The 26,335-nt window shown below is 39.3% G+C and overlaps 2 protein-coding genes across 8 annotated transcripts in view; one reads left to right on the forward strand and one right to left on the reverse strand.

Moving 5' to 3' along the window:
- POLK (DNA polymerase kappa) overlaps window positions 1-13,629 on the reverse strand; it is a 37,062-nt gene extending 23,433 nt beyond the window's left edge. For 2 of the 4 annotated variants that reach the window (XM_062612417.1, XM_062612416.1), the window contains exons 1-3: window positions 13,409-13,629; window positions 3,297-3,475; window positions 881-1,000 (exon numbers count right to left, since the gene is read on the reverse strand). In XM_062612417.1, the coding sequence (XP_062468401.1) occupies window positions 881-1,000; window positions 3,297-3,434 (258 nt within the window). In that variant the 5' untranslated portion in view covers window positions 3,435-3,475; window positions 13,409-13,629. Of the gene's footprint in view, window positions 1-880; window positions 1,001-3,296; window positions 3,476-12,941; window positions 13,146-13,408 lie in introns of those variants that run through there. The other 2 variants (XM_062612414.1, XM_062612415.1) reach the window with 2 other exon arrangements.
- A 172-nt stretch (window positions 13,630-13,801) lies between these two features.
- The window catches only part of CERT1 (ceramide transporter 1), a 72,491-nt gene continuing 59,957 nt past the window's right edge, over window positions 13,802-26,335 (forward strand). For all 4 annotated transcript variants that reach the window (XM_062612387.1, XM_062612389.1, XM_062612388.1 and 1 more), the window contains exons 1-2: window positions 13,802-14,188; window positions 17,785-17,919. In XM_062612387.1, coding sequence (XP_062468371.1) covers window positions 14,081-14,188; window positions 17,785-17,919 — 243 coding nt within the window. In that variant the 5' untranslated portion in view covers window positions 13,802-14,080. The remainder of the gene's footprint in view (window positions 14,189-17,784; window positions 17,920-26,335) is intronic.

Below are 26,335 nucleotides of genomic sequence, written 5' to 3' on the forward strand. Positions count from 1 at the left end.
ATGAGGAAGTCAGTAATTCTGCATTCAAGGCTGTGTTAGACTAGCATACAACAAATAAAGTTTACGGCCACCCACTGAACAACGAAGAGAACAGTAAATATTGAATAATTTCCTACTCAGTGCACACTGTCTGCACTGTGTAGTGAATGAAGCAGGAAGCCTGTTAGGGAAAACCAGCAAGCAATCATGTAATTAAAGATTGAATCACAGTACAAATGGAAAGAAATTAAGCTTCTACAAGCAACTTTAATTCTGTTGCGCCTGAGAATGTTTAGCATGCAGTCTTGGTGCTGTTGTTTTCTTTCAACCACCTTTCATACACAGTAACACGTTGGATGCTGTTATCTGTCATTAGCATTTGAGAAGATAAACACCCCCTTCATCCTTCTAGTTCAGGACACTTGTATTTCTTGTGACTGCTTGCCATGATGATTTTTTTCATTAATTAGCATAAATAAGAAATAAATTATATCCAGAAGAGTTGACAACTGTGATACCCTTCCTCCCACTGCAGGCCACCGAACACAAATATACATATATTATACAAAGTAAACTCAAGACTGGTATTAATAAGGTATTTAACAAAATGTTTACATAAACCGTGACAGCCCTATAAACTGAACAGACTTAGAAAATCAGGAATTATTTTGTTTTACTCATTTAGAGAACATTTCAGAGTGATTTTACAATTTCTTCTTCTAGCAAGTTTTTATTAAGATTACATCATGAAAACATTGTGCAGTTTTACTTCTGTGACTAACATCAAAATGGTAGTTAACATTGTACTTATTACCAGAATTTAATGCAAAACACTAGAACACACCAAAGTGTTTCTCATTCACCTTTTACTTCAAAAAGTTTTTATAAGATTAATTAGTACCTGCAGCTGTGCTTTCAAGAGCTGTTGTGTTGTAATTTTCTCTTTTAGCTGCATCATTTTTTCAATCCGTTGGTTAACTTGTTTATCTTTTTTAAGTTCATTTTCATAAAATCTAGAACCCTGGAAGAAAATTGCAAAAAACCTATGTTTTTCTGTCTTTTCCTATGAATAACGACATCTGATCTTTACATACAGAAAATGTCAAACACAGTAATGGTTTCTAATGCATACTTTGTATTTTCATATGATGTGCAAGAGACACCAGTGCTGCTTTACATCTCTCTCCTCAAAAGACACAGATGTATTTCTCCTTCTCAGATACCCTATACTCAGATGAGTACAAGAGACTATTTAGAGAACTTACGATGTTTATGCATTCTAACACTTGACCACAAAAATCTGAAATAGTAGCTAAAAGTCAAAGTATTCTTTGTAATACCGCCAAGATGAGTAAAAAAGTAAAAATAAAAAAAAAAATTAAGCATTTTGGCAGACTTCCATATACTTTACCGTACACAGAAATAAATAATGACACTGTAAAAGTCAAATCCAATTATAACGTTGTTTCACTGGCCATTTAAACTTGACGGATACTGCAGAATTACTAGCTATCTGGAAGACGGTGATGAAAAGCAAATGAGTATAAAAAAGCCCTCTCACCCCCAAGTATGTAATTACTCCTTCAAGAAAATGAATGAAGGAGATGTAATAAAAACATAAACAGACAACAATCATGCACAGAATGTATACGACTTCCTTCCTAACAAAGAGGGCATACGATGAAATAGAAGAAAATTAAAAAACAGGAAATAAAATATTTTTCTAGCAATATCTGGTTAGCTTACAAGAGAAATAATATTTTCAGGAAGAAGTAATGTCTTTTATTGAACTGTCTGAAATGTTGTTTATAAAAATCTGTAAAAGCGGCCAGATTTTTAGCTCTAAGCCTTTGGCTATCAAACCGTTGCCAGTGACAAGAATTCAGCTATTTTCAAATAAGAATCAGGCATAAATATAAAAAGCAACAATATCCACTTTTACAATAATGATAAAAAGGATGAACGGCAAGACTGTAACAAGTCATATCTCATTGCTTAGAAGAAATCTCTAATTATAAGAAACTACTGTATGTTTTCTTTCAATATCAGACATGCATTTCATCTTTTCTTCCCTCTGCAATCAAATGTGCCTTATCAAGTCTGACTGAAAGAAGTCAGTACCAAACTATTGGTGTGTGAATCAGCCCAATAGTTAAGACTCTCATTAAGCTTTGGGGTTCTTTAAATTTCTTGCAGTATTTTACAGTTAATAAGCTATAAAAACTGCTGTAATGAAGTTATGGGTAGAGTTTGTAGGTGTAATTTTGAAGACTAAAGAAAAGGTTAAGAAAAAGAACACTTTTCAGATTTCTTGAGCTATATCTGTTATATTCTTTTGCCTTTTTTTTTTTTCACAGAAATGTATTTCTGACACATAGATAGAGGCCTATATATCAGTTTTGAAAGCCTGTTTTATAATTCATTCTATTCCACAACAGGAAATGAAACAGTAGCTGTTCTGACAAAACGATTTATCCGAATATCATTATTAGGGATATGTCTGACAAAGCACTGTGTTTTCAAGAAAGAGCAAAGTAAAAGAAACATCTAACCAACAAGGGGCTTGACAGCATATGAAGTACCAAAGTGAAAATGCAAGCAGAAAATAAAGTTTGCCAAATAAAAGCTCTTTATAGTACATTTTCTGCTCCCCTGCACCTTACCACACAGCAGTAGCAGTTAACACAGAATTCATGAGCCAAATATCAACCAGATAACCCAGGGCCAAAGCAGCAGCAAGTAGAATATACACTTGTGGAAGAAAAAGTAAAAAAAACCCAGAGATGCTCAAATAAAGTAAAGACTCTCCAAGAACAAGAGGACTAATATTCCAATGCTTTGTGGGGTCCTCTGTGGATCTTAGGTACAAAGTTGCACACTGCTGGCCACGTCTCTTGAATACCGAGAGGACAGTCAAGAAAAGAGGCAGTAAACACACAGAAATTCTACTGAAAGGACTAGAAAAACCTGACTATATCAAATTCAAAATTTATAAGAAGGTGACCAATAAGGGTATATCTGCTTGACTGATTAACGATGGGACAGGCAAAAGGCACAATACTGTGATATTTATACACTGCTTCAGGTAAAATGGGAGTATTTAAAGACGTATTCAGTTGTGTTCCTTCACATCCCAGTGAATTAATCCTTATGGTATTAAGCTATAGTCTTTCTCCTACTTCCCCACACATGCATTTCTTCTTAGGAGATGCCCTCCATTTTCTCCATGCGGGGGATAACATTTGGAGAAGGGAGGAAGAGGACCTTATGATACTGGACAATGGATAAAGCAGCAGGAAAAGAGTAAGCAAACCAACCTTAGTAGCTTCCATAATAATTTTATTGATTTTCTCTTTATCCAAACCTTGCATTCCAGCTTTGTTATCATTGAGGCCCATTCTGAGTAGAACTCCATCATTGTAAGAGCTATTGCGAGCTTTTTTCGTGTCATCCATAGTACTTCCTGAAAACAAGTACCTCTTTTAAGACTTAATACCTGGAATGGGAGGGAGAATAAAAAAAAAAAAAAAATTAAATCATACATTTGTTTCCAAGTTCCAGATAAACAATAGGAAAAAAAAAACCCTTATGCAATCAATTTGGATTATTTATTGAATAAGTATTTTATACTTTTTCAGACGGTAACATCACACTGTATTCCTGTAAAGTGGTTGACCTGTTACTCTCAGTATATAAAACCACTTGTAATTCTGTCCGTGTTTGCACAAACTTTATTTTTAATATTAAGCTAGAAATACACTTTTTTGAAAGCTCCCTTATAGAAATAACTGAGCACCAACTTCTTCTGGCAAAGGCCAGTACCTACACATGTACATGAGTTTTATGGCTGTATATTATGGTGGACAACAAAACAATACTGCCTTAAACATGAAATACTGCTCACTAGATTATTACATTAAAAGAAACTGAACGATTCTTAAATTGCAGAAGACCATTGTTCATTCAGTGCTCATTCCTGCTTGAGACAGGCCATAGTCTCTTTCCCAGTAACTTCTAGCTCAAATTCAAAACTTTGATGTTAAAAATCTCTTATTTTAGAAACAGATGGCTTCAATTAAAAGTTCTGACTGAAATACTATTGTTTAATCCAGTGTAAGATTAATGCATTCTTTTTTCCATTAATGGTATCCAACTAACGTAACTTAACCAAGCCTCTATTACTCAATGACTGTCATCATCAGTAAGTTCTTATAAATGCAGGTACTTCTGATATGGGAACTTCTGACATATATCCTTGTTGCTTACGAAAATCAATAGCTAAATCCTTTGATTTAAATACACGGTAAACTGTCTAGTGACTAAATTGATTAAAATAAAAAACAAAACCCAAAAACCTAAATTAAGCTAACTTTACCCTTTATGGCATGAACCTGTGGTCTTATTTTTGCCAGATTAAAACAAGCAGAAAATGTGATACTGGCACAAATTACTTAACATGTATTTGTTACTGGGAAAGCATATAGAAAGAATTTCTTCCTATCCCAAGTCGCTGACTCATAAACTATTTCAGCTTTACTGTCATGCAGGAAGCACATTCACTCCTAAACTTCCCCTTCACTACTCCCTGTGACAGGAGCACTCCCTCCCGGAAGAGACACAACCTTCCAGGTACACACAGCAGCTCTATTAAACAACCACAAATTACATAAACCTGAGACTGTAACATTACATAAACCTGAGACTGTAACATTTTTTTCTTTAAATGCCACTTTCCCACTCCAGGAATTAAATGGGCCTCATTAGCAACCAAACTGGAGGTCAATATCTATTTTTGCATTTAGAGATGATTTTTGCTATTGAACAACTACATGGGTGACTTTTTAAAATTAATGGCAATTATATTTTCCTGAAGATCTTATCCTGAAACATACTACCCAACTGAAGTCAAGATATTAAAGAAACCCATCTTCAAAAAACATTCTAACAAAAATATCCCAACCTTCATCATATTCTATTAATTCAGATAATTTATGATGACTTCTGAAGATGCAAGATCATGTGTGTTTATCTCCAGCTTGTATTTCAAAGAACAGAAGGTGATGTAAAGACCAGAACTCCTCTTGATCCTTTAGCAGCACTTAAGCTCCTATAATGGCAATTAGAAAAGGGAATGGCTTCATAGCTTTTACATATACCTATAAAGTAAAACCATGATGACAAATGTTTTCATGATTTTTTTCACTTACAGTAGGAGAATCTCTTACAGTTAACATACACATTTACCAGAACTTGAATCAAATGAAGCAGCATGGCATACCAAGTTTCATCTCAAGCTCGTAAGCACCCCCGTATCAATTAAGCCCACAATAATTCCATTGTTACTGGCAGCTTCTGGTAAATAATGGGCACAATTCCCAGTAAGTAATTTACTCAAGGTAAATGCCCCTCCAGGATCTCCCTAGTTCTTTTATCACTCTTTCCCTTCAAGAAGCTTGAATGAACACAAGACTGCTTCCATTTCCTATTCCAATGTTCACAACATTTTTTAGGCACATCTTGAGTGTGTCCTTATCTCTAGCATAGACAAATCTTTCCCCCTCCTTATTCAGATCATTCTTAAAGGCTCAGTTTTATAGCAGAGGCTTTAAACACTATTTCATGTCAGTCAAAAACCTTCTCTATCACACTGTTACACACTGAGCAAGAAAAAAATTTACCATGATAACCAGTGACGAAAAAAATAATTGTTTTTAAAAAATTCTCACAAATGGTGGTCTCCTAATGGATTTTATCTTTCCAGCTTCCTGTGTGGAGCAAAATATGTTGCTAGTACCAGCTGATAAAGTGTATATCACTGTCAGATAAAACCAGTGGATCATCTGCCATACACAAAATAGAAATGGAAATATTCAAAGGAAATTAAGGAGAAGCACAGTTTGAAACACAAGGCAAAAGGTGAACCAAAATGTCAGTGTAGAAACTCGTAAGGACTTAAAGTAGTAACATTTTAATGGAAAACAGACCTAGAGAAAACACCTAGCTTGTGGTGACACAATCTTACAAAATTTTTGCTGTAACAACTTGGAAAAAGTGGGTAAAGTTTTATAGTCTAATGAAGCACTAACTCAGAACAGTCCAGACAAACAGTGACATATTTTTGGCATGCAGTCACCTCAAGAAGATGCTATAAGACTGAGCTGTTTCCTCTAACAGAACATGTTACATCTCTCTCAGCATCACACTGAGTAAGTAGGGTGTGAAATCAGAGAAGTCTGTGAAGTCAGGCTACAATTAAATACTAACCTATTATTTCTCTGACCTGGGAACGGGGGGAGGGTAGCAGGAGAATCATCTATAAGTGGAGGAGGTAACTTTCAAGTTGCTACCGGAAGGACTTCTAAAGTTAAAGACAAAGACTTTGGCAGTGGATACCAACAGTTACAGCAAAGCAAAAATGCGGACAGTAAACACGAAATAGCATTACTGAGTGGGAAGCTTTGTTACTAACCTGGGATGCTTACAAGTGGATAAAGACCACTTACAAAACCACAATCAAGCTCTTCTAGGAGCAGGCACAGAAACTCAACCAATCAGACAGAGTTATGTAGTATGAAAGTATTAAGAGACTGAAACTGCAAAAGTCAGAGCATCAATTTAATTCCGAGTGCCTCTGCCTTTATTCAGATTTAGCATATTTTGGGCAGTCAACTGTCCAAATTATGCTAAATCTGAATAAAGGTAGAGGCACTTGACTTAAGTGATTTAAGGAAATGGCTTGTATCTGATTCTGTGCCACTCTTCCACCCTGTCTTCAGTAAGAATCCTCCAATTCCAGCAACAGAAACCCTGTATGTTGTGTGAAAATCTGCTTTCCTATTATTATTTTCATGTAATAAAGGAATACATAAGATAAAAAGTATTTCTAATATTCAGCTCAGTGGACACAGTGTTATTATGCAGGTTATTAGCAGGTTATTAACACCTGCAAAGTATGTTAACAGTCTGTCTTTTATTGATAGCATTAGCAATTTATTACAAAGATATATCAGGACTGAAAAATGACACCAGTGTGGAAAAGCTTGAATAATTATTTATTTACATGCTGATTCATTATTTGATGCATGCAAACTGTGTACCAGTCCTCAAAGAAAACTGAATTCTGACATCTTTGCTATCACAGGTGCTCATGCCAATAGTGAGATGCAAAGAAGTTACTAAAATACACAACTGCCAGCTTCCCCCAGAGCTCAAAAGCTAAACATAGGAATCAAGACATATTACAGATGAAAAAGACCATATTTTGCATCCCAATTGCCCTGAGTATAACTTCACAATGGGGGGGGGGGGGGAAGTTGCAAATAGAAACACAATTATTTAAAACTCCTCTCTATATGATTTCTAATTGTTATTCTTTGGATGGCTAAAACAATGATTCAAGTTAAATAGTTTCTTTAATTTCTGCAAAACTCACAAAAGCCTTCAGTAACATTTGACATCAAAATCTGACACCTCATTTATTATGGTATGAGCTCAAAATGAACTTTGCATTTTCCCTCAACTAAAATGTTTCAGAAGTTCCTTTATTTAAATTTTTCTATTCTTACTTTAGTAAGAACGAAACAAAATTAGAAAAGCTAACTTCACATATGAATGTAAAGAACAGATGAAGGTATAGCTTCAGGAATCCTGTCATCACACAGACCGCATCAGAAAACAAAACCAGTATTATTCCTAATTTAAATTACAAGATCAAGATGTTAATAGGAGTTCTGTAAAACTAGAAAGTAGAATAAACAAAGTTAGAACTTTAATTCATCCAGTTTTGACCACAAAGGATCACTTCTCAGGCTTTTGTCTAAAATCAAGTGTGCTGTAGTATGGATCACCCTGTGTTCAAAAGATAAATGCCTCTGACTTAGTACAGTACCAAAAACATCAAAGAGAAGAAAGAGACAGGGGAAAAAAAAAAACCAAGCAAACAACCTTCCAAATATGAATATGTATACACATGAAATCCTTGGTCTTTTCTTATGAAAACTTTACACATGACCCATTATCAAATAATACTGAAGTTAGGAGCACTCAGTGCAAGTGTGGGATGGAAATATCACTTCTGTAAAACAATTAAAAGAATTCCATTCATGTAGAAGATGGTTGTGAATATGAAACTCCTAGAACACTTCATAAGTGTTCATAAACTCTTCATGAGTCAAAAATAACACACCCAGCTTCAACACATCTTCAGTAGTTCAGTAGTTTATGAGGCAGATTCTGCAAAAACTACAGCTGTCATCAAACTTTGCAGGGCCACCACCTCAACACAGTACACACTTAAGCCAACCAAAAACCTTGTAAGCCAAGACAAGCAACAAGAACAAAAATAAGCAAGCATGGTAACTGTGTTTCCCTGGTGAGAATGCTACAAAAAAGTCACCAGTAACTATTCTTTGCAGACACTTTCTTTTATACTGAGATGGAATTAAGCTGTTGTAAACAGCTTCTTCTACCAAGAAATATAAACACATGAGCAGTGACCCTTCCAGACCCTAGACAGGACAGTTCATACTCCCCTACTTGCATAAACTTCCATTTATATAAATGTAAAATACAAAATACACCCCAAGGATGACATGTTGAATGTTATACATGTACTGAACCAGAGAAGAAATCAAGTAATTTAAAAAAAAAAAAACAACAACCAACATCAGAAAAAAAAAAAACCAACAAAACTCCATAAATACCAAAACTTTTTTTTTTTTTAAAAAAAGCACCTCCCAAAACCCTAAGAAAATTGTTTTGACAAGATACATGGAAAGCTGATAAACTCTACTGTAAGTGAATGAAGATACTCTTGCACAGAAATGAAAATCATTTGTACCAAAAACTATACCACACAATTAACCATGAAATAATTTATCTATTTCATTACTTTTTACCAAGCACTGAGAAATACTTCAAGAATAAAGAACCGAAGACTGAACAAACAAGCCAAGCAGACTGTTCCAAGAGTAACTCTTAATCCCAACTTTTCAAATATTTCCCTTGTGCTGGAAATTATTAGAACTGGAAAGCACATCACAGGCTACCTAGAACCAAAGCCTCTGGGTACTACTGAAACAGTAAGTAATAAATACAAGAGACCATATGAGATCTTCCTAATAAGGCCAGAATTCATCTAAATCAACATTTTAATGAACACCACTTTGGTTTTGCTCCAATTGCTAATTAAGATTGAACTGGCGTCCATGTAGCTACACTTCTTACTCCACTCACTGCACAGAAGTATCTTCATGAAGCCATGCATGCAACTCAGAAGAGTCACCTCTGTGAAAGAACTAAAACCTAGCTAACATACTTTAGTATAAAAATTCATGTACCTATAGTCAGGCCATTTGATCAATGCATTTTCCACAAATGCACTGCTTTATTTCTCAAATTTTGAAACAAGAAAATCATATCTTCAACAAACTAGGAAAATTCAACTCAGATAGAATATTTTTAACACTTCTGATACTTAAAAGGTTACACTACAAACTGCAGTAGTGCACTTAATTCCATACTACTTAATTTATCCATTACTTGGAAAACGCTTTATCCCAAAACAGTAACATTACATACTTTCTGAGAGGAAGTGCACTTGTCTTTTCTGAAAGCTAATTTGGCAAGGGAACATTCCGGTTGACAGGATCAGATTTAATAAACTCCTTAAGTCTTATTTCTTTGTAAAAACATGCTCCTCTGATAATGATTTATGTATATCAGCTGCTCTCAAGTCTCTCCTTCTCAGCAGCATAAACTACCAACAAATGTGCAAGCAAGCACATCAGATAGTCCTTCTGAACTATCTGCTCGATTCTTTTCAGCCACAGGGGAGTGGATATTTACTACAGCCCTGGTTTCCAAATAGCGCGGAGAAGGACTCCTGTCAGTTTTAATTCTGTACTGATTTACAAGAAAATAAACTGGTAAGAGGAACTGCGTGTTACTAGCATCTACTATGCACAGTGTTAACTGCCTAGGCTGCCTACTAGTGCATTCAAAACTGCTACTGTTTCACTATTCTATCTCTCAAAATAAAATAAAATCTAGTTTCCTAGAAAACAATCTTCTAAGAAACTTCTGGGTTTACAAATGTAGTAAGCCAAGGTACACAATAAATTAATACTGAATGGAAAACAGGGTGAGGATTCACAGAAGGAAAAGTTTCAAGTTCAAGCTGACACAGCCGAATACGACTGTTTTTCAAGTAGCAGCTGACTCAGGTTTTTACAAAAACATAGATCCCACACAAGTACCTAGAATTAGCCTTCAAAAAATCACAACCCTAGAATTGTCTTTTCTGACCTCACTGGCTTTCAGATACACCGAATTACAGACAATTCAATCCTTTTAAAAAGTAATTCATACTGCAAAGTGAACAGATAACAGAGACTGCTTGACATCGTCCAAAATGTTACATCAAAATATGTATTTTACACCATTCAAACTGAATAATTCTTTGCTTACGTGAAGAGCAACACAAATGAAAGAAGTATCCATTACCAATTTTCTGTAGGCAAGAGGCAGCGCAATTCTGCTCCAAATCCTGATTTCAGCTTCTGTCTAAAATGTCTTTGTCTTTTAAAACTTCAAAGTCAATCCAAAGGGGAAAGTACTCTGGTATCTTCTGTCTATATTCAGCATCTTACAAGAACTTTTAATCTGGAAGACTTACCTCAAGTTTCTAACCAAGTTTTCCTAGTAATTCCAGATTACTGAAAACATGTTTTAGCAGCTTAATCCATAAAGAAAATAAGGAACTGAACAATTACTAACAACATTCATCAGTAAAAGCTACAGCAGAAGTAGTGTAGTTATCTGCAACATTATTTTTAAAGATACGTGCTTATTGACAATGTATTAATAAGCAGTAGTAATATTCTGGCTTGGGACTTTCTTTGTCTTTTGGGTGGATTTTTTTTTTTTTTTACTTGGAAGAAAAACCCTAATACAGTAATTCTCAAAGACAATTTTTACCTTTTGAAAGACAAAATTTGTGGAGAAAAAGTCTGAATGATTTGTATCTCAGAACTTACACTATCAGGCAATATGCCATGACATAAAAGAAAGCTCCTTCGTTTTCTTAGGAAAAAGAGTCTGTAACCACAAACATATCCAGAAGCATGAACATACTAGAAAATGTGTTTTAGTAACACAGTGAACACACTAAGCCAGAAGGTACAACATTTGAAATAAGAAGTATAATAAGGATGATGAAAAAAAAAATAGGTATTTAAAAAGCTACCTGCAAAAACCACCAAAAAAATCCCCATTTTTGTATTTGTCGTGGTTTAAACCCAGTCAGGTAACTCGTTCACTCACTCTCCCCCTTCTTTCCCTCCCCCTACTCCCAGAGGGTCGGAGAGGAGAATCGAAAAGAATGCAACTCCCACGGGTTGAGATAAGAACAGTTTAGTAACTAAGGTATAACACAAATCACTACTGCTACCACCAGTAATAATAATGATAAAGGAAATAACAAGGGAAGAGAATACAACACCTCACCACCAACAGACTGATAACTCATCCCCCAAGCCCAACCAAGCACCGACCCATACCTCCTCCAACCCTGCCATCTCCCAGCCCTTCCAGCTAACTCCCAGTTACCTCCTGGGCATGACGTGCTGTGGTATGGAATACCTCTTTGGTCAGTTTGGGTCAGGTGTCCTGTCTCTGCTTCCCCCCGGCCTCCCCTCCTCCCTGGCAGAGCACGAGGCTCACAAAGTCCGTGACCAAACCAAAACATCCTTGTTATCAGCTCTGTTCCCGAGCTAAAAGTCAAAACACTGCACTGCACCAGCTACCAAGAAGGAGAAAAATAACTGCTACTGCTGAACCCAGGACAGTATTACAAGCAGTGTACCAGCACTACAGAACAACACTATCTGTTCTACTATTCTAACAAAATTGATGGCTATTTTAATGCAGTAATTTGTAAACTTCGTGCAATCTCTAAGACACCAGAAGAAGTATAGATTGAGTAGAGGGACTTGTGATAAAAGAACAAACACAGCAATGAAGTGAACTGGAATTAAGCGAATAGTCCTAGGCTGAAAACATGACAGCACATGGCTATGACTGTCACAGCCAAAAGGATTTGTTCAGACATATCTCTTCACATCCTGCTCTTGATCAGTATAGAGAAGTTCATTCAGAGTGTAATGGGGAAAACACGACCGGCCTTACAGGTGATACTCCTGAATTTTATCAATATACTGCAAAGAACTATAAACTATTCTCATACATATCAATATATACAAAACTCTGTCACTCTGCTTGCCTAACAAAAGCACGATGTTGCAACAGTCACTAAAAAAGTATCTTGCCTGGTTTCCTTCCAAGCAGCTGGTCAATCAAAACCCACTTTTTCAATAATTTTTTTTTTTCTAAAAATATCACCCACAACTGAGTCACAGAAACATTTTTCGGTGCATTCCAGTGATTACACAAATATTAAGACGTCTGTGACTATTCTTTACTTCTAACTGCTTAGGAAAAATGATGCTACTTCATCAGGCACTCTCAGTGCTCCGTTTACTGCAAGTATCTTTATACCAGGAACACTGAGCTGATGCTAATATTATCTAACTTTCACCTGCTATATATAATGCAAATAGCTGTGTCAATGCCAAAAGCTCTTTCAAAACCGATAATGAACCCTCAATGGAAATCGTCAAGCAGCATAACATGGAAAATTGCACCATTATTTGCATAAGGACGAAGTCCGAGAAAATGCAACGCTACAGCATTATTCTTGCGGCACAACCAACTGAAGCTTCTACAACAAACGCTACTTAACACGTAAGTTGTAAAGTAACATCCTCCTTCTGCAAATATTTCTCTAATCATAAATATCGGGAACTACACGTATCTCAGACTTAAGACTGAAGAAAGAAAAAGAAAAACCGTTTCGCTCCCTAAACTACGAAACGCTGGGCAAAGGAGAGTCAGGACAGCGCTACCTCGCAGCCGAGGCAGGCCGCTGACCGCCCGTTGCCGCTCCGCTCACCACACGCTTTTGGGCACAGAGCCACCCCGCCGGCGGGAAGGAGCGGGCTGCCGATTACTATACCTAACCACGATCGCTGATACCTGCACGACGACGGCCCCAGTCAGCAGCCCCAAGTAGCGCCGCCAACCCCGTGCAGTAGACAGATTCGCTCCCGGCGCCAGCGTGGCCCACCCCGCTCACGCTTCTCCCGAGAGCTGGCAGCGCCTCCCGCCCCTTCCTGCAGCCTCCCCAGCCACCATTTTTGTTAAGGGAAACCCCCAGCCCCACCGGTTTGACGCAAGGAAGAGAAAGCCACCTCTCATGCGAGAAAGCGAGCAGGGCTAGACTCCTCACCTCCCTAAAGAGCGAGCCCTCCCTCACCCCGCAAAAAATCAAGCGAGCATCACCCCAAGCAGCACCACGAAGTCCTCAACTCACCGGAGGCACAGAGGCGACACCCGCCGGTAGCGCCACAGAAACGACGAACCCAAGATGGCAGCCGCCTGCTGGCTGGAACAAGTCAAGGAGGTGGCCACCTCAGCGGACTACATCTCCCAGCACGTCGTGCTGCACCTGCGAGCGCCAGAAACTACCTTTCCCGAGAGGCAGCGGCGGCGCTGACCGCTGCGTAAGGCAAGACTATTACTCTAGCCAGACCGGCCGAAGGGATTGTGCGGCGGGCGGGGCGAGCTGGTGAATAGTGGTAGCGAGCACCCGCCTCACATGAAATGGCGGCGGCAGGAACGGCGGATGTGTGAGTAGGGCGTGCAGCAGGCGGACGCGCGCTCGCTCCTCCTCCTCCTCTTCCTCCTCCTCCTCCTCCTCCCCCCCCTCCGCGCCACCTCTATGTTGTGACTCTTTCCGCGGGCAAGGGCTGCAGAGCTACGGTGAGAGGGAAGCCTGAGCCTGCGTGTCTTTGCGCCGGCCGGCCGGTCGGTCGGTCGCTGGCAGGGGCGGGCGTGCGACGCTGGTGGCATCGCATACGCGGAGAGGTGCCGCTCAGGTGGAGTCCGCAGCTCCCGTGCCTTCGGCAGGAGGAAGATAAAGCTGCTGTGGGCGGGGGCCGCTTCGGCTCTTTCGTGCTCGGCGGTGGCTGCAGATCGGGTCTCCATGTCGGACAACCAGAGCTGGACAAGTTGTGCCGACAACCAGTCCTCCGGCTCTGAGGAGGACCCTGATACCGAGCTGCAGGTTGAGTTCTGCGGGGTGCTCAGCAAGGTAAGCCGCCTCTCTTCCCTCACCCCCCCCCAGCCGCGGCCTCTAGCTTCCCCTCTCCGCACCCTGGCCCCGCCTCACTTCGTGGCTGGCCGAAGGCTGTCAGCCCCCTCTGCTTGTCTCCTGCCCGCTCTAGAGGATTGGGCCGAGGGGGCTGGCGGAGCAGCCGGATTGCTCCACAGGAGGCGCTGGCATGACTGGGGCAGCCGCCACCTGACATTCGGGAGCCTGCCAGGCAGCCGCTGCGGCGCCCGGCGCCACCCGCCTGTGCCCCCCTCCCTCAGCCGCGGGCGCCGGCACATCCCCGCTGCTGGGTTCCCCGCCTGTGCGCAGCTGCTGCTCGTCCCTCCCCAGCCCGGGAGAAAGCTCTCCTTCGGGGGAGCGCCACGGACGCGACTTCTTCTCCGCCGGACGGCGGAGGAAGGTGCTGTTTGCCGCCCGGCCCGGAGGTCCCTGCCGCCTCCCGCCCCTGCCCGGCGCCCGTTGGCTGCCTGGCGTGAGGTTCCGGAGAGTCGTGCTGGGAGGACGCGGCCGGGGTGCGCCGGGGGAGGGCGTCTTCGCTGCGCCTCGGGCTTCTGGCCGGAGCCGGCTGCGGGCCCGCGTCGCCCTGCTCGCTTTCCAGCAGCTCCCCGAGGGCGCAGCCTGTGGTCGCTTCCCAGGAGCGGGCACCGGCACAGAAACGGCACAGGCTTTACTTCAAGTATCGGAGCAGAGCCATAAAATCCTGCTACCGCAAGGGATATAGGAGGTGGGGATGAGCAGAAGGAAAATGGCCCTGAAACTTGTTTCACCTCTTAAAATTGAAAGCAATGTTTTACTTTTTAATCACAGAAAGTAAGAGGACTTGCAAATATGCATTAGGTTCTACTGGGAAATTTTGGTTTTAGGAGTACTTTAAAGTGCAGTATTAAATTACTAAGTTTGAGCGCAGATGTTTTTAATTATTACAGAGTACATTCAGAATAAGGTTGAAATAGCTTTAGGATTAAAGGTTTATGTTTCGATTTTTTTCTCCTGCTCTCGTGATAAGGCTGAACACAAGCCAGCATAGAAGGCACAGGTCACAGGATATAGAGATTGAGAACCGGCCATGGATGCTGAGGAAACAGCTGTAACAGGGCTAGCACTCTGCTTTTTGTGAGGGTCAGTGAACTTCTTTCAGCCTGAAAACGCTTCTAACACCAGAAATGAGAGGGATGGTTAGGAGAAGTGTCTTGGTTTTCATTTGGAAGATCTCATCTTCTAATAGTGAATGGGAGAGAGAGAGAGAATGAGGTGGATGTGAGATGTTAGAGCAGTTAAAACATGAGGTTTTAGTTTGCTGTATTTTTCTCCAGTTGAAAATTTTTTCTCTGATTAGATTCTTTCATCATTAGAAGGGGTGTAATTTGTGGGATGTAACTGATTTTTATGTTGCCAAACTAAATAAAGTCCGGGTGCTGTTTCTTCCTTGCATAGCAGGTGAAGCTGTGGCTCCTGAGATTCTGAAGTTTAGGTATGTGCAAACTTTTTATTTTTCTGGATGATAATGCTGAGTGTAGCTGATACTGCCTTTACTGTGAGAAAATGGGATGTAATCCAAATAGTCAACTATGGTGGAGCCTGTGAATATATTGAGGGATAAGTTTACCTTTTATTAATTGCTGCCTTGGCAATACTTGGGACAAACTAATTGAAATGGTAACATATCAAACTTTCTAGTAAGAAAATACCTATTTTTAATAACTTGCTGTCTATAATAAAAACCCAGTGCCTGCTGTTCTCTGTGCTTGGTAGTGTATCATTTGTTCTGCCCTTTAGTAAAGAGAAGCTTTGAAAGAAATAGAGTAACATGATAAGAGAAGCATATTACAAGTACGTCTTGGTGTTTCAGAACTCTAGACTTTTTCCTGTTGTATTTCCTGCTAAAGATTTTAAGGCAGATATGAAGAAAGAATTTTAATGTGGAATAGACTTTCTTGAAGTACAGGAATCTAGCTGTTGGAAAAAAGTGGGAAGTGTTTTGTTTTGCTTTTTGTCAAAATCTTGTGCCTATTCAATACACTTTAAGGAGCGTATTAATTCATGGCACATTTTGATTGCAACAACAAGCGCTGATTGCAACAGCAAATGCAAGATTGACTGCTATATTTATCTCACTTAACTCTGTCAAAGAAGGGAACGTGCTTTCGTCCCTGTCCCTTGCTCTTTTGCCCAATATAACTTTGAACTCTGCCTTTCGCATCTGGGAGGAGTTTGGAATGTGAGAGATGAGGAAGGAGGAAGGCAGGAAATAATAAACCTCCAGGCCTGCTTGTGCTACCGTTCATGTACTGAGCATAGCTGAGGCTTTCTTTAGGAAATACTGAACTTAACAATTTCATGTATTAAGAGATCAAGAAGGGCTTTGTCCTTGACGAACAAATCAGTGTCTCACCTATGCTTGAAAATTGGTAGGAGTTTCTCATTTATAGAATTCGTTTTACTTAGACCTGTTATTACTAGAGTTAATATGTAGTTATGGGACATATATTAACTAGTATGTGCAATATAATGTGGACATAAGACTGTTAGTCTTATTTCTTTTCTCCATTTATGTATTATTATATATATTACAAAATGGTGAATAATGGTTAGATTTAAATGCTAAAAAGAGCTTATTTCTCAGAGCTTTTGGTAAAAGAACATTAGTTATGATTAAAGAAATGCTTGTGTGATAAAATTAATTTTTGTGCTTTTGTTTCTTTTTTTTATCGAATTTATATTTTTTGCACTGTGATTGACGGTCAAGCACCAGTGTATAATTGGAGTTACAGAACAGGCCTGATACTCTGTCAGTGTTGTTTGATTCTGCAGAGTGCAGTTGGGAAGATCTTGCAAATACAAGATCAATAACCACAACTTTAGGTTACTCCTTACTATTATCTTTGTAGGGTGAATCCAGGACTTGTTCCTGGAATGTTTATTTTATTCCATGTGTGAAGTCCTTAAAAAAAATCTGAATAGTGGAAGGATGATTGGAATGTCTGCTGATAGGCTATTATCATCTTACTGAGAAAATGGTTAGGAATTAAAATCTAAAGCACTGTCTATGGCGAATATTAAACTGATAAAGAACTGATTACTCCAGTCACTCCAATAGTTATCTACTATACTGTTGGATAATAGAATGTTTGTATTCATATGAAAAGAACAAAATACCTAAGTAAAATTTTTTTTTTGTAGAAATTAACTTTTATATAAAATAAGTCAATAAAATGATTTCACTTAAGTTTGGCTTTAGGTCTAACTTCAGGTTTTAAATTGAGTGGTGAAACTCATCTTTTCCACAGTTTGTATTATCAGTATGTTTATTTCTGTTATTTTAAATGGCCTTGGCAATGCAGTTGTAGTCAAATCATCTGTTATCTTATTTGCTTGAAACAACTTGGTTTTAGTACCATTAGGAGTTCATAAGTTCTGAGAAGAGTAAGGTTCTCAATTGGGAAGAACTTATAAAAATAAATTGCATTTTTGTTCTCCTGGTGCTGGAAAGCCTGAGAAACATCAGCCACATTGGTTTGTATTGTTATTTTTCTATTAGCTGATCTTTGGAATTTTTTTTGTTTTTTTTTTTGCAGTGGACCAACTACATTCATGGATGGCAGGATCGATGGGTAGTTCTGAAAAGCAGCACACTCAGTTATTACAAGTCTGAAGACGAAAAGGAGTATGGCTGTAGAGGTTCCATCTGTCTGAGCAAAGCTGTGATTACAGTAAGTGGTGTTTTATTATTGCCATCTTTTCATGTTTTGAGGTGTTACATATTTGTAGGTAATGTCTGGTTAAAGCAAATGTGGGTATGGCAAATTCTATTAGGTCAGCTGTAATGAGAGTTAGTCGTATTGGTGGAACACTGCGAAGCAGGACTAGGAGTTCCCAATAAGAAAATAAGCTGTTCTCATCTGTGGCTTCGGTAAGTACCTTTTAATCTCTCATGTTAGAGGTTTCTGTGGGTAGAGATACAGTTTGCCTCTGAAGGCTGCAAAGTTTTTCCAGGGGTCAGCCTAAGACCCTGCCACAACTTTCCAGAAGATGTCTGTCACAGTCTTTGCACTAGTGAGAGAGGGGAATAGTTCTTTGGCTGTACTTTCTGAACATGACTCTGTAGAACATTTCCAAAAGAAAATGATCTACTACTTGCTTCCTCCTCTGAACAAGTTAATGTGTTGCTGGTTTTGTATAATGCTAAAAGATCCTCTGTTGTGCTAGTAAGAGTAATGAACCTAAATACAGATGAAATCTCCTAAAGATTAATTAGCCTTGAAAGATAAAGAATAAAAACAACCTTCTCTTTGTGGCTTTCAGAATTATGTATTAGTTATGACTAATGTTTGCCAAAAAACATGCTGTAGCTTTTCTGTGTTACTAAACAGCCAGTCCAGCTTTATGAATTAGGGAAAAATAGCTAGACTTCTGTGTAGCACACAAGTTCCTGGAACAGTACTGTGAAATCTTACTGTTTATGTTCACTATACTGTAAGTTTGGTATCAAGATCTCCTTGATCTTGCTGATCCAGACTCAGGCATAGGAACTACCTGTCTGATAACCTGGTGTATTTTAATAAGTTTTCCTTCAGTATAAAGCAGAATATGGGTGGTATGAGATGGAGTTGATTACTGTTATGTTTCCTTATAGAAAAGGGTGATTGGATTTTCACAAAGCTTTCTTTTAGTCAGGTATGCACATTTGATTTCAACAGGCAATGTAATGATCTGTATGTAATTCTACTAGTAGTATGGGATGTTCATGTTTTGTTGATGTGTAAAGGTGGAAAGCTACTGTCACTGAGTCTTACTGTACTTCCAGCAATGAAGATCAGCCTGATGATAAGTCATAGTATTGAGATATGAGTGTTGTATTCAGGCAGCCACAGTTGCTTCTGCTCTTGTTTTATAAGTCCTATCACATTGGGCAGAGATAGATAACAGACAATTCTACAGGGATATTTTATAAGACATTCATCTTCCCTTTAATGAGAGGAAAATAGCTAAACTAGGCTGTTAGAATAGCTTTCTCAGGTATTTCAAGTATAGAATTATAATGCCATCTGTCCAAAACAGGTAGGTTCCTGTGATGGTAGTCTTTAATTGAATGAAAAAAGTGGGGTTTGGTTGGACTAATTGCCATATTAATCACTGGGACTGTAAAGAACTGAATTTTTTAGAACGGAGGACTAAAGTATGAATCTTGTATAATCGCTGGATTACATCAAGTACTGAACTGTCAAGAACTGGCCAAGCAAATGTAGTTATGGGGGCAGACGATGAAAATCAATATATGATGTTGAGTTGCTTTTAGCCAGATAAGGCAAAACACCTCAAAGGTGTTTGTTTGATTTAGAGCAGAGCGGAGGCTTGAACTCAAGTTAAAAGCTGTGCAGTCTGCTAGGTGGTCAAGGAATGAAAAGGAATTTTGGGTATTATAAACAGTTTGTATATGTGCAAATTTAAACCTACTAATCTACCCTAGACTTTGTAAATTACTGCTGTAGTTGGTTGTCAATGCCAGGTGGTGTTTATTAAAGATTATTAATGTAAAGGTTTTTAGTTCTTTCATTCCCGAAGTAAAAATTTCAATGGTGACCTTTGTGTATGTGATTAGGAGTTGATGTTGGTAGCATCCCTGTAGTGGTGGATTCATGGGATTCAGCTTTGGATTTGAAAGGTCTAGGGTCTGTAACAAAACTCTCTATAGAGCTGGAAGTCCAACTTCCAGGCAGATTGGCTTTCAGCTTGTACTGTCTTTGCCATGATTGCTGTGTTTGTTCTGATAGTGTTGCTTTTGTACAGAGTGACTTGCACCGACTCATGTAGTCACAGTGTGACTTCAGCTGGAAGGGAAATCTTGAGGGCATCTGTTGTGTCTCCCTTCCCCCCATGCCCAGGCATTCTCATGGAAAGGCCAGCACTAATTTAATCCTGGTGGTAGTTTATATTAATAGATTTTCAATCCTGTTTACAAATTCTTAACAACCAAGTGCTCATATCATGAGTTCTAGGGTTTTTTCCAAAAAGATTTTAGCTGGTCAGGGTAGCTTTTCTGCATGGATCCATATGGAGGATCTTAGAAAATGCTTAGAGAAGTCTCATGCTTGATAAATTTTAAGAATGCTTAAAATTAGCCATGCGTAAGCTTTGTAATTATTGTCAATAGAGGTGGTTACCTATACAAGGAAGAGTTCCAAAAGCTTGTATTTGCCATGTTGTTTTATTCCAGTGCTTAATCTTTGTCTTCATTTGTATATTACTGATGTAGTAAAACTTGCTGATTTCTAATTTGGTAGCTTAAGCAAGATGCAGTAAGGGTGATGCAATGGTTTTCCTTTATTTTGATTATACTGTGATCATGCATACGCATGTCAGTCTTAATGGAGACTTGGTATTGGTTTTTAGTCTTGTGTGGTTTGATTTTTGATTTTTTTTTTATGAATGCTTTGATTTTATTGTGTTGCAAAGAGACATTTAGACAGTTCTGTGGAAGTGTCTGAACAGGGCTGAGCAATAAATTCAGTTTGCATAATGGAGACATTTTCAGTAAACTGATTGGGGGTTGGTGTGAGTTTTTTTTTTTTTGTGTTAAGCAAAAGTAGTTAGAAAGCACTGTCACTTGATAAAGGCAATGATGATTTTATTAATAAAATATTAATACAAGAGTTGCAAACTGCTCTCCTTCAGAATGGGCTTCTGAAAGGATGGATTTCTTGAGTTTCTGTTGTGAATTCCTGGAGCTCAGGACAGGCAAGAAGATAGAAAACTGAAGCCTGCCTGAGAGAGGGCATAGTGAATTGTCATAGCTTTTCTTTCCTAAATAACAAGTTGTTATTGTGAAGAAATTACTAAATATTTGTGTTAGAAATTAGGGCTGATATGAACATGTTAGTTCCAGCTTATGAAAAGAGTAAGAACATTATACACAAAAGAGCTAAACTGGCAGTTTCCAATTCTAAGGTTCTCATCACCTTACATATAGTCTGAAGAAAGAGTCACAGAATCATAGAATAGTTAGGGTTGGAAAGGAACCTTAAGATCATCTAGTTCCAGCTCCTCTGCCATGGGCAGGGACACCTCACACTAAACCATGTCACCAAAGGCTCTGTCCAGCCTGGCCTTGAACACTACCGGGGATGGAGCATTCACAGCTTCACTGGGCAACCCATGCCAGTGCCTCATTACCCTAACAGTAAAGAACTTCCTCTTTATATCCAATCTAAACTTCCCCTGCTTAAGTTACCCCTTCTACTATCATTGCAGTCACTGACGAAGAGTCCCTCCCCAGAATCCTTGTAGGCCCCCTTCAGATACTGGAAGGCTGCTATGAGGTCTCCACGCAGCCTTCTTTTCTCCAGGCTGAACAGCCCCAACTTTCTCAGCCTGTCTTCATACAGGAGCTGCTCCAGCCCCCTAATGATCCTCGTGGTCCTCCTCTGGACTTTTTGCAACAGCTCCATGTCCTTTTTATGTTGAGGACGCCAGAACTGCACACAATACTCCAAGTGAGGTCTAATGAGAGCAGAGTAGAGGGGCAGGATCACCTCCCTCAACCTGGTGGTCACGCTCCTTTTGATGCAGCCCAGGATACGGTTGGCTTTCTGGGCTGCAAGCGCACATTGCAGCTGGCTCATGTTAAGTTTCTCATCGACCAGCACCCCCAAATCCTTCTCTGCAGGGCTGCTCTGAATCTCTTCTCTGCCCAACCTGTAGCTGTGCCTGGAATTGCTCCGACCCAGGTGTAGGGCCTTGCACTTGTCATGGTTAAACTTCATATGGCTGGCATCAGCCCACCTCACAAGCATGTCGAGGTCCCTCTGGATGGCATTCCTTCCCTCCATTGTATCAACCGGATCACGCAGCTTGGTGTCACTGGCAAACTTGCTGAGGGCGCACTCAATCCCACTGTCCGTGTCAGTGACGAAGATGTTGAACAAGCCTGGTCCCATCACCGATCCCTGAGGGACGCCACTCGTTACTGGTCTCCAGCTGGACATTGAGCTGTTGACCACAACTCTTTGCGTGCGGCAAAAATCTGGGTATTAAAGTCATTTGTTTTCAGTAGGCAGTTGAGAATAGCATGTGTTGAGATGTGTATACATGTAGACCAATACAGCTTGACTCAGTACTACATAGTAATTCCACATTATTATCAGGGAAATAGCTGGATAAAATATTAACAAACAAATTGGGTACTGTAAGACTCTCCTGCATAGTTGATTCCCTGGAGAAATCTGAAAATTTATAGTCACTCCTGCATCTGAATGTCTGCAATCAGTGCAGGAAACCCAATGGACTAGGTTTGTTCTTCAGAAATGTAGGCTTCAAATTTGAAATATGATTTCACTGCTCAAGTAACATATACAATATATGCATTAAAAGGCTATTTTTCAATGAGAGGGTTTCCTTGCAATGGATTAAACCAAGCTAATTTTAAAGTTTGCAAAGCATGCTAATGAGCTAGTATTAAATTTTACTTAACATGCTTCTGCTTTCCTGGGTGCAGTGGGCCTCTATTGTAGGTAGGTTTGAGAAAGTTAAGATTCTTTTTTAAAAGAAAAAGCAATGTTGAAAGGCATTTTGAAAAGAACATGTCCAAAGACCTGAAGTAAAATATTTTGATAGTAGCAGAGAGTTTAATAGTCTTTCATATTTTTAAGCCTGTTTTCTTGAAGATTTTTCTACATGCCATTATGAGAGTTTTCTGTATGTAGTCATGAGAAGAAGATTAGATGTCCCATGTTTTGCCACATAAAAAGATCATTACTGTTTCAGTGGTCCTAAAGCTGTCTTGTTTACATGCTTATTTGAAATAAGGTTTTCCTATATCCTGGGTTCTTACTGCTTAAGAATGGCAGCAAGGAAATGTAAGACATCCTAGTTCAGTGTTTCTATCAGGTTTTGTCTAGATTTTTTTAATTCCAAAAGGGAAACCAGAATTTTGTGTTGTGAATTTTGTCAGACCCTAATTTTCCAGCTTTGTGTATCTAGTTGGATGTGGATGGCAACTAGGTATAAGTGATGTATCAAAAAATAAAGTGAATTAGAACTGGCAAGGTCCCCTGGGTTTTTAGAACTTTTTTAAATAAAATGTATTATAAACATGAAACACAGTGCTTTCTCTAAGTTATTCCACCCTGAGAGTTAGATCTGGGATAGTTAATGTTAAAACAAAAAACTTGCAAAATTAAAGCAATGTCTTTGTGCAGTAACTTTAATGTATGTACTTCTAAAGCCAAGTGTATTAAAAAATAGAGATGGAAGACTCTTGATGGACTTCTGTAGTTTTACTGGACATATCTGGCAAGGGTGGGGTGTGACGGGAGGCCACGTTGTTCTGCCCTGGGCAGGTTGGTTCCAGCTGGCTCCAGCAGACCAAGTACAGGGCACCACAGGTGGTGGGACTGCCAGGTAAACATAGTTAAAGTGCAAAAATGCTTCAGTGGTATCTGAGAGAGGAGTAGGGGGGAAGGTGAGAGAAAAAGTCCTGCAAGCACTTAGGTGAGAGCAGGAGAAGGGGGAAGGAGGTGCCACAGGCAGTGAGCAGATATCCCCCACAGCCTGTGGGTACAGCACAGTGCAGCAGCCATTTCCATGCAGCCTGTGTAGAGGGCCAGATCAGATGTCCATGCTGTGGCCTGTGGAGGACCCTATCATAGCAGCTGAATATGCCCTGAAGAAGGCTGCAGACTGAGGAGAGTTCATGCTGGAGCAGGTTTATCCTGAAGGACTGCAGTCATGGAGAAGTGCTGTGCAGGAGCAGGGGAGGAATGTGAGGAAGAAGCAGCAGAGTTAAAGCACTATAAACTGACCGCAGCCCTCATTTCTCATGCTCCTCTGGATGTTTTCAGTTTTGTCTTTGTTTCTCAGCATTCTACTGTAATTAGCAATGAATTAAATTAATTTTCACCAGGTCGAGTCTCTTTTGCCCATGGTGGCTGTATGTAAGTTATCTCCCTGTCTTTATCTTTACCCATGAACTTTTCATCTTAATCTTCTCCTCCTGTACAGCTGAGATAAAGGAGTGCGAGAGCAGCTGGATGCAGATCTGGCAGCCAGCTAGGGTCAAACCACCACAGTAATCTAGTTTGTGATTAATGTGTATGTTTGAAAGAACAAGAAGGGACAAGGATTGTTCCTAAGAAGGAGGCTTCTGCTGTGTGTACTCGAATTCTGGAAAAGGAAGAAATCTGTAAAGGAAAGTACTGCGATAATGCTAATTCAAGGGAAAGAATGTTAAGGAAGGATACAAGGAGGAAAAGACTATTGGGAATTGCAGTGTTTAGGCTGTATTTTGAAAAATGAGCTGATCTGTAGGTTTTGCTGTGTGGTATGCTCTGAGCATTTTTTTTTTTTTGTGGAGGAAGTGGGAGTTTGTTCAGGTACAGTGTAGTTGGAGGATTTCATGAAGTTGCACAATGGTGCAGAAGGGACACTTTTCCATGAATTCCATGGAGATAGTGGAAAATCCACAAATTAGAGGATAGATTGTACTTTGCATTGTAGGAAACTGCCACCATTCATGTTGGAAAAGATTGTGTATTCAGCTCTGTTGAGCTGATGAGCACTGTCTCATTTTCCAGTGTATAACTTTCCATGTCCACTTTTATAAGCGGCATTTAAGTTGCAATTGGTGGAGACTGATAACTTTAAAAGATTTTTCAGGCTTGTGTTTGTGAAGGATGTTTGCAGATACTCATCGGAGTGACGTTCAGGTACTGTCCCATCAGATTTGACTTGAGGGTGATTTCTTTCTATACACATCCTACTTGAAAAAAACCCAACAACAAACCCAAAACAAAACCAAAACCCACCAACCAAGCAAAAAAACCCACCAAAAAAAAAAAACCAACCTCAAAACCACTTGTAAGCATGGGTTACAGCATTTGCAGCAGTGGAATATATGCAGAACAAACACTTTGCATTTGTATAGAAAGAACAATCTCAAGTCAGTTTTACTTATATAAGGCATTTCTCTTTGTGTGTGTTTTGTGATTTTTTTTTTTTTTTTAAGCTGAGAATTAGCATTTTTAATAGCTGTAGATATTCTGGTGTAAGGCATATAAGTTTTGGCTATTTTTAAGAAAAACTTTCAGTTTTATTACAAAAACTTGAATGCATTTTCTTAGTTTTTAGTTGGTACCTTTTGACTGACACCATCTTTAAGCCTACCTGGAAAAAGAATGAAAAGTTCCATTAACCTGCTTTGAGCTGCAGTGAGAGAGGGGTGATGGGGGCCACTGGCTTTCATGTTTTAGCTTAAAGGTACTACTAAAGTTTTTGCTAGTGATGGAAAGCTAACTAACTGATCACCAGAGGAAATCGGATCTTTGAGCTTTTCTCCTCAAGAGGATTTTGTAAAACCTAAGTAAACCAAAATGCATTGCTTTACAAAATGTCTTTTCGAAAGCAACAATTTCTCATAGTTTTACACTAGTTCTGTTAGAGGGAATAGTGTGAATAGTGCTGAATACTTGCCTTTGTTGTAAATTTACTCTTTTATGAGTATATTTCTTACACGATTCTATGGGTATGATAAGTCAGTCCACAAAAAGCAAATAATGTAGTGTTCTAGCAGGATGAATGAAAATTAGCATTAGAGATTTTACAGAATCTGGCTTAAATATGACTGAAATTTAGAAATTCAAGAATTGTATTCAGCAGCTGAACAGGTTTTCACATTTATCCATGGGCAAAAGCAGTGTGCAGCTATACTTATACTAAATTTTTCTTAATCTTGTATAAAAAAAAAATTTTGGCATCACAGAAAACAACAAAAAAGTGCCCTGTCATAGCTTCTGAGGTCAGTAGCTTTGTACTGATGAATTAGGTAAGTAGGAATGCTTGTCTTGGTTAATATGTTATTACAGTGTGTAACAGTGCAGTTATCTTCATAGCAGTAAAGGGTATTGTTTGGTTAACAACTGTGAACCATGGAGCTAGGTTCAATAACAGCTGCTGTTGCATTTATGTTAGTGACATTCGTGTCTGAGAGAGAATGATAGTTCTCATTTTCTGTTGGCCTCTATTGTTTGTCTTGTGTGGTAGTGCCCCCACTAAGTATTAATGCAAAAAGCCTTCAAAATTTTAAAATAAATGCACCACAGGTAATTTTTAATTATGCAATGGGAATAGCAGCAC

This window comes from Pezoporus occidentalis, unplaced genomic scaffold (genome assembly GCF_034315485.1).
Source record: "Pezoporus occidentalis ecotype Australia unplaced genomic scaffold, CSIRO_AGI_Poc_V1 ctg16, whole genome shotgun sequence".
Taxonomy (NCBI): domain Eukaryota; kingdom Metazoa; phylum Chordata; class Aves; order Psittaciformes; family Psittacidae; genus Pezoporus; species Pezoporus occidentalis.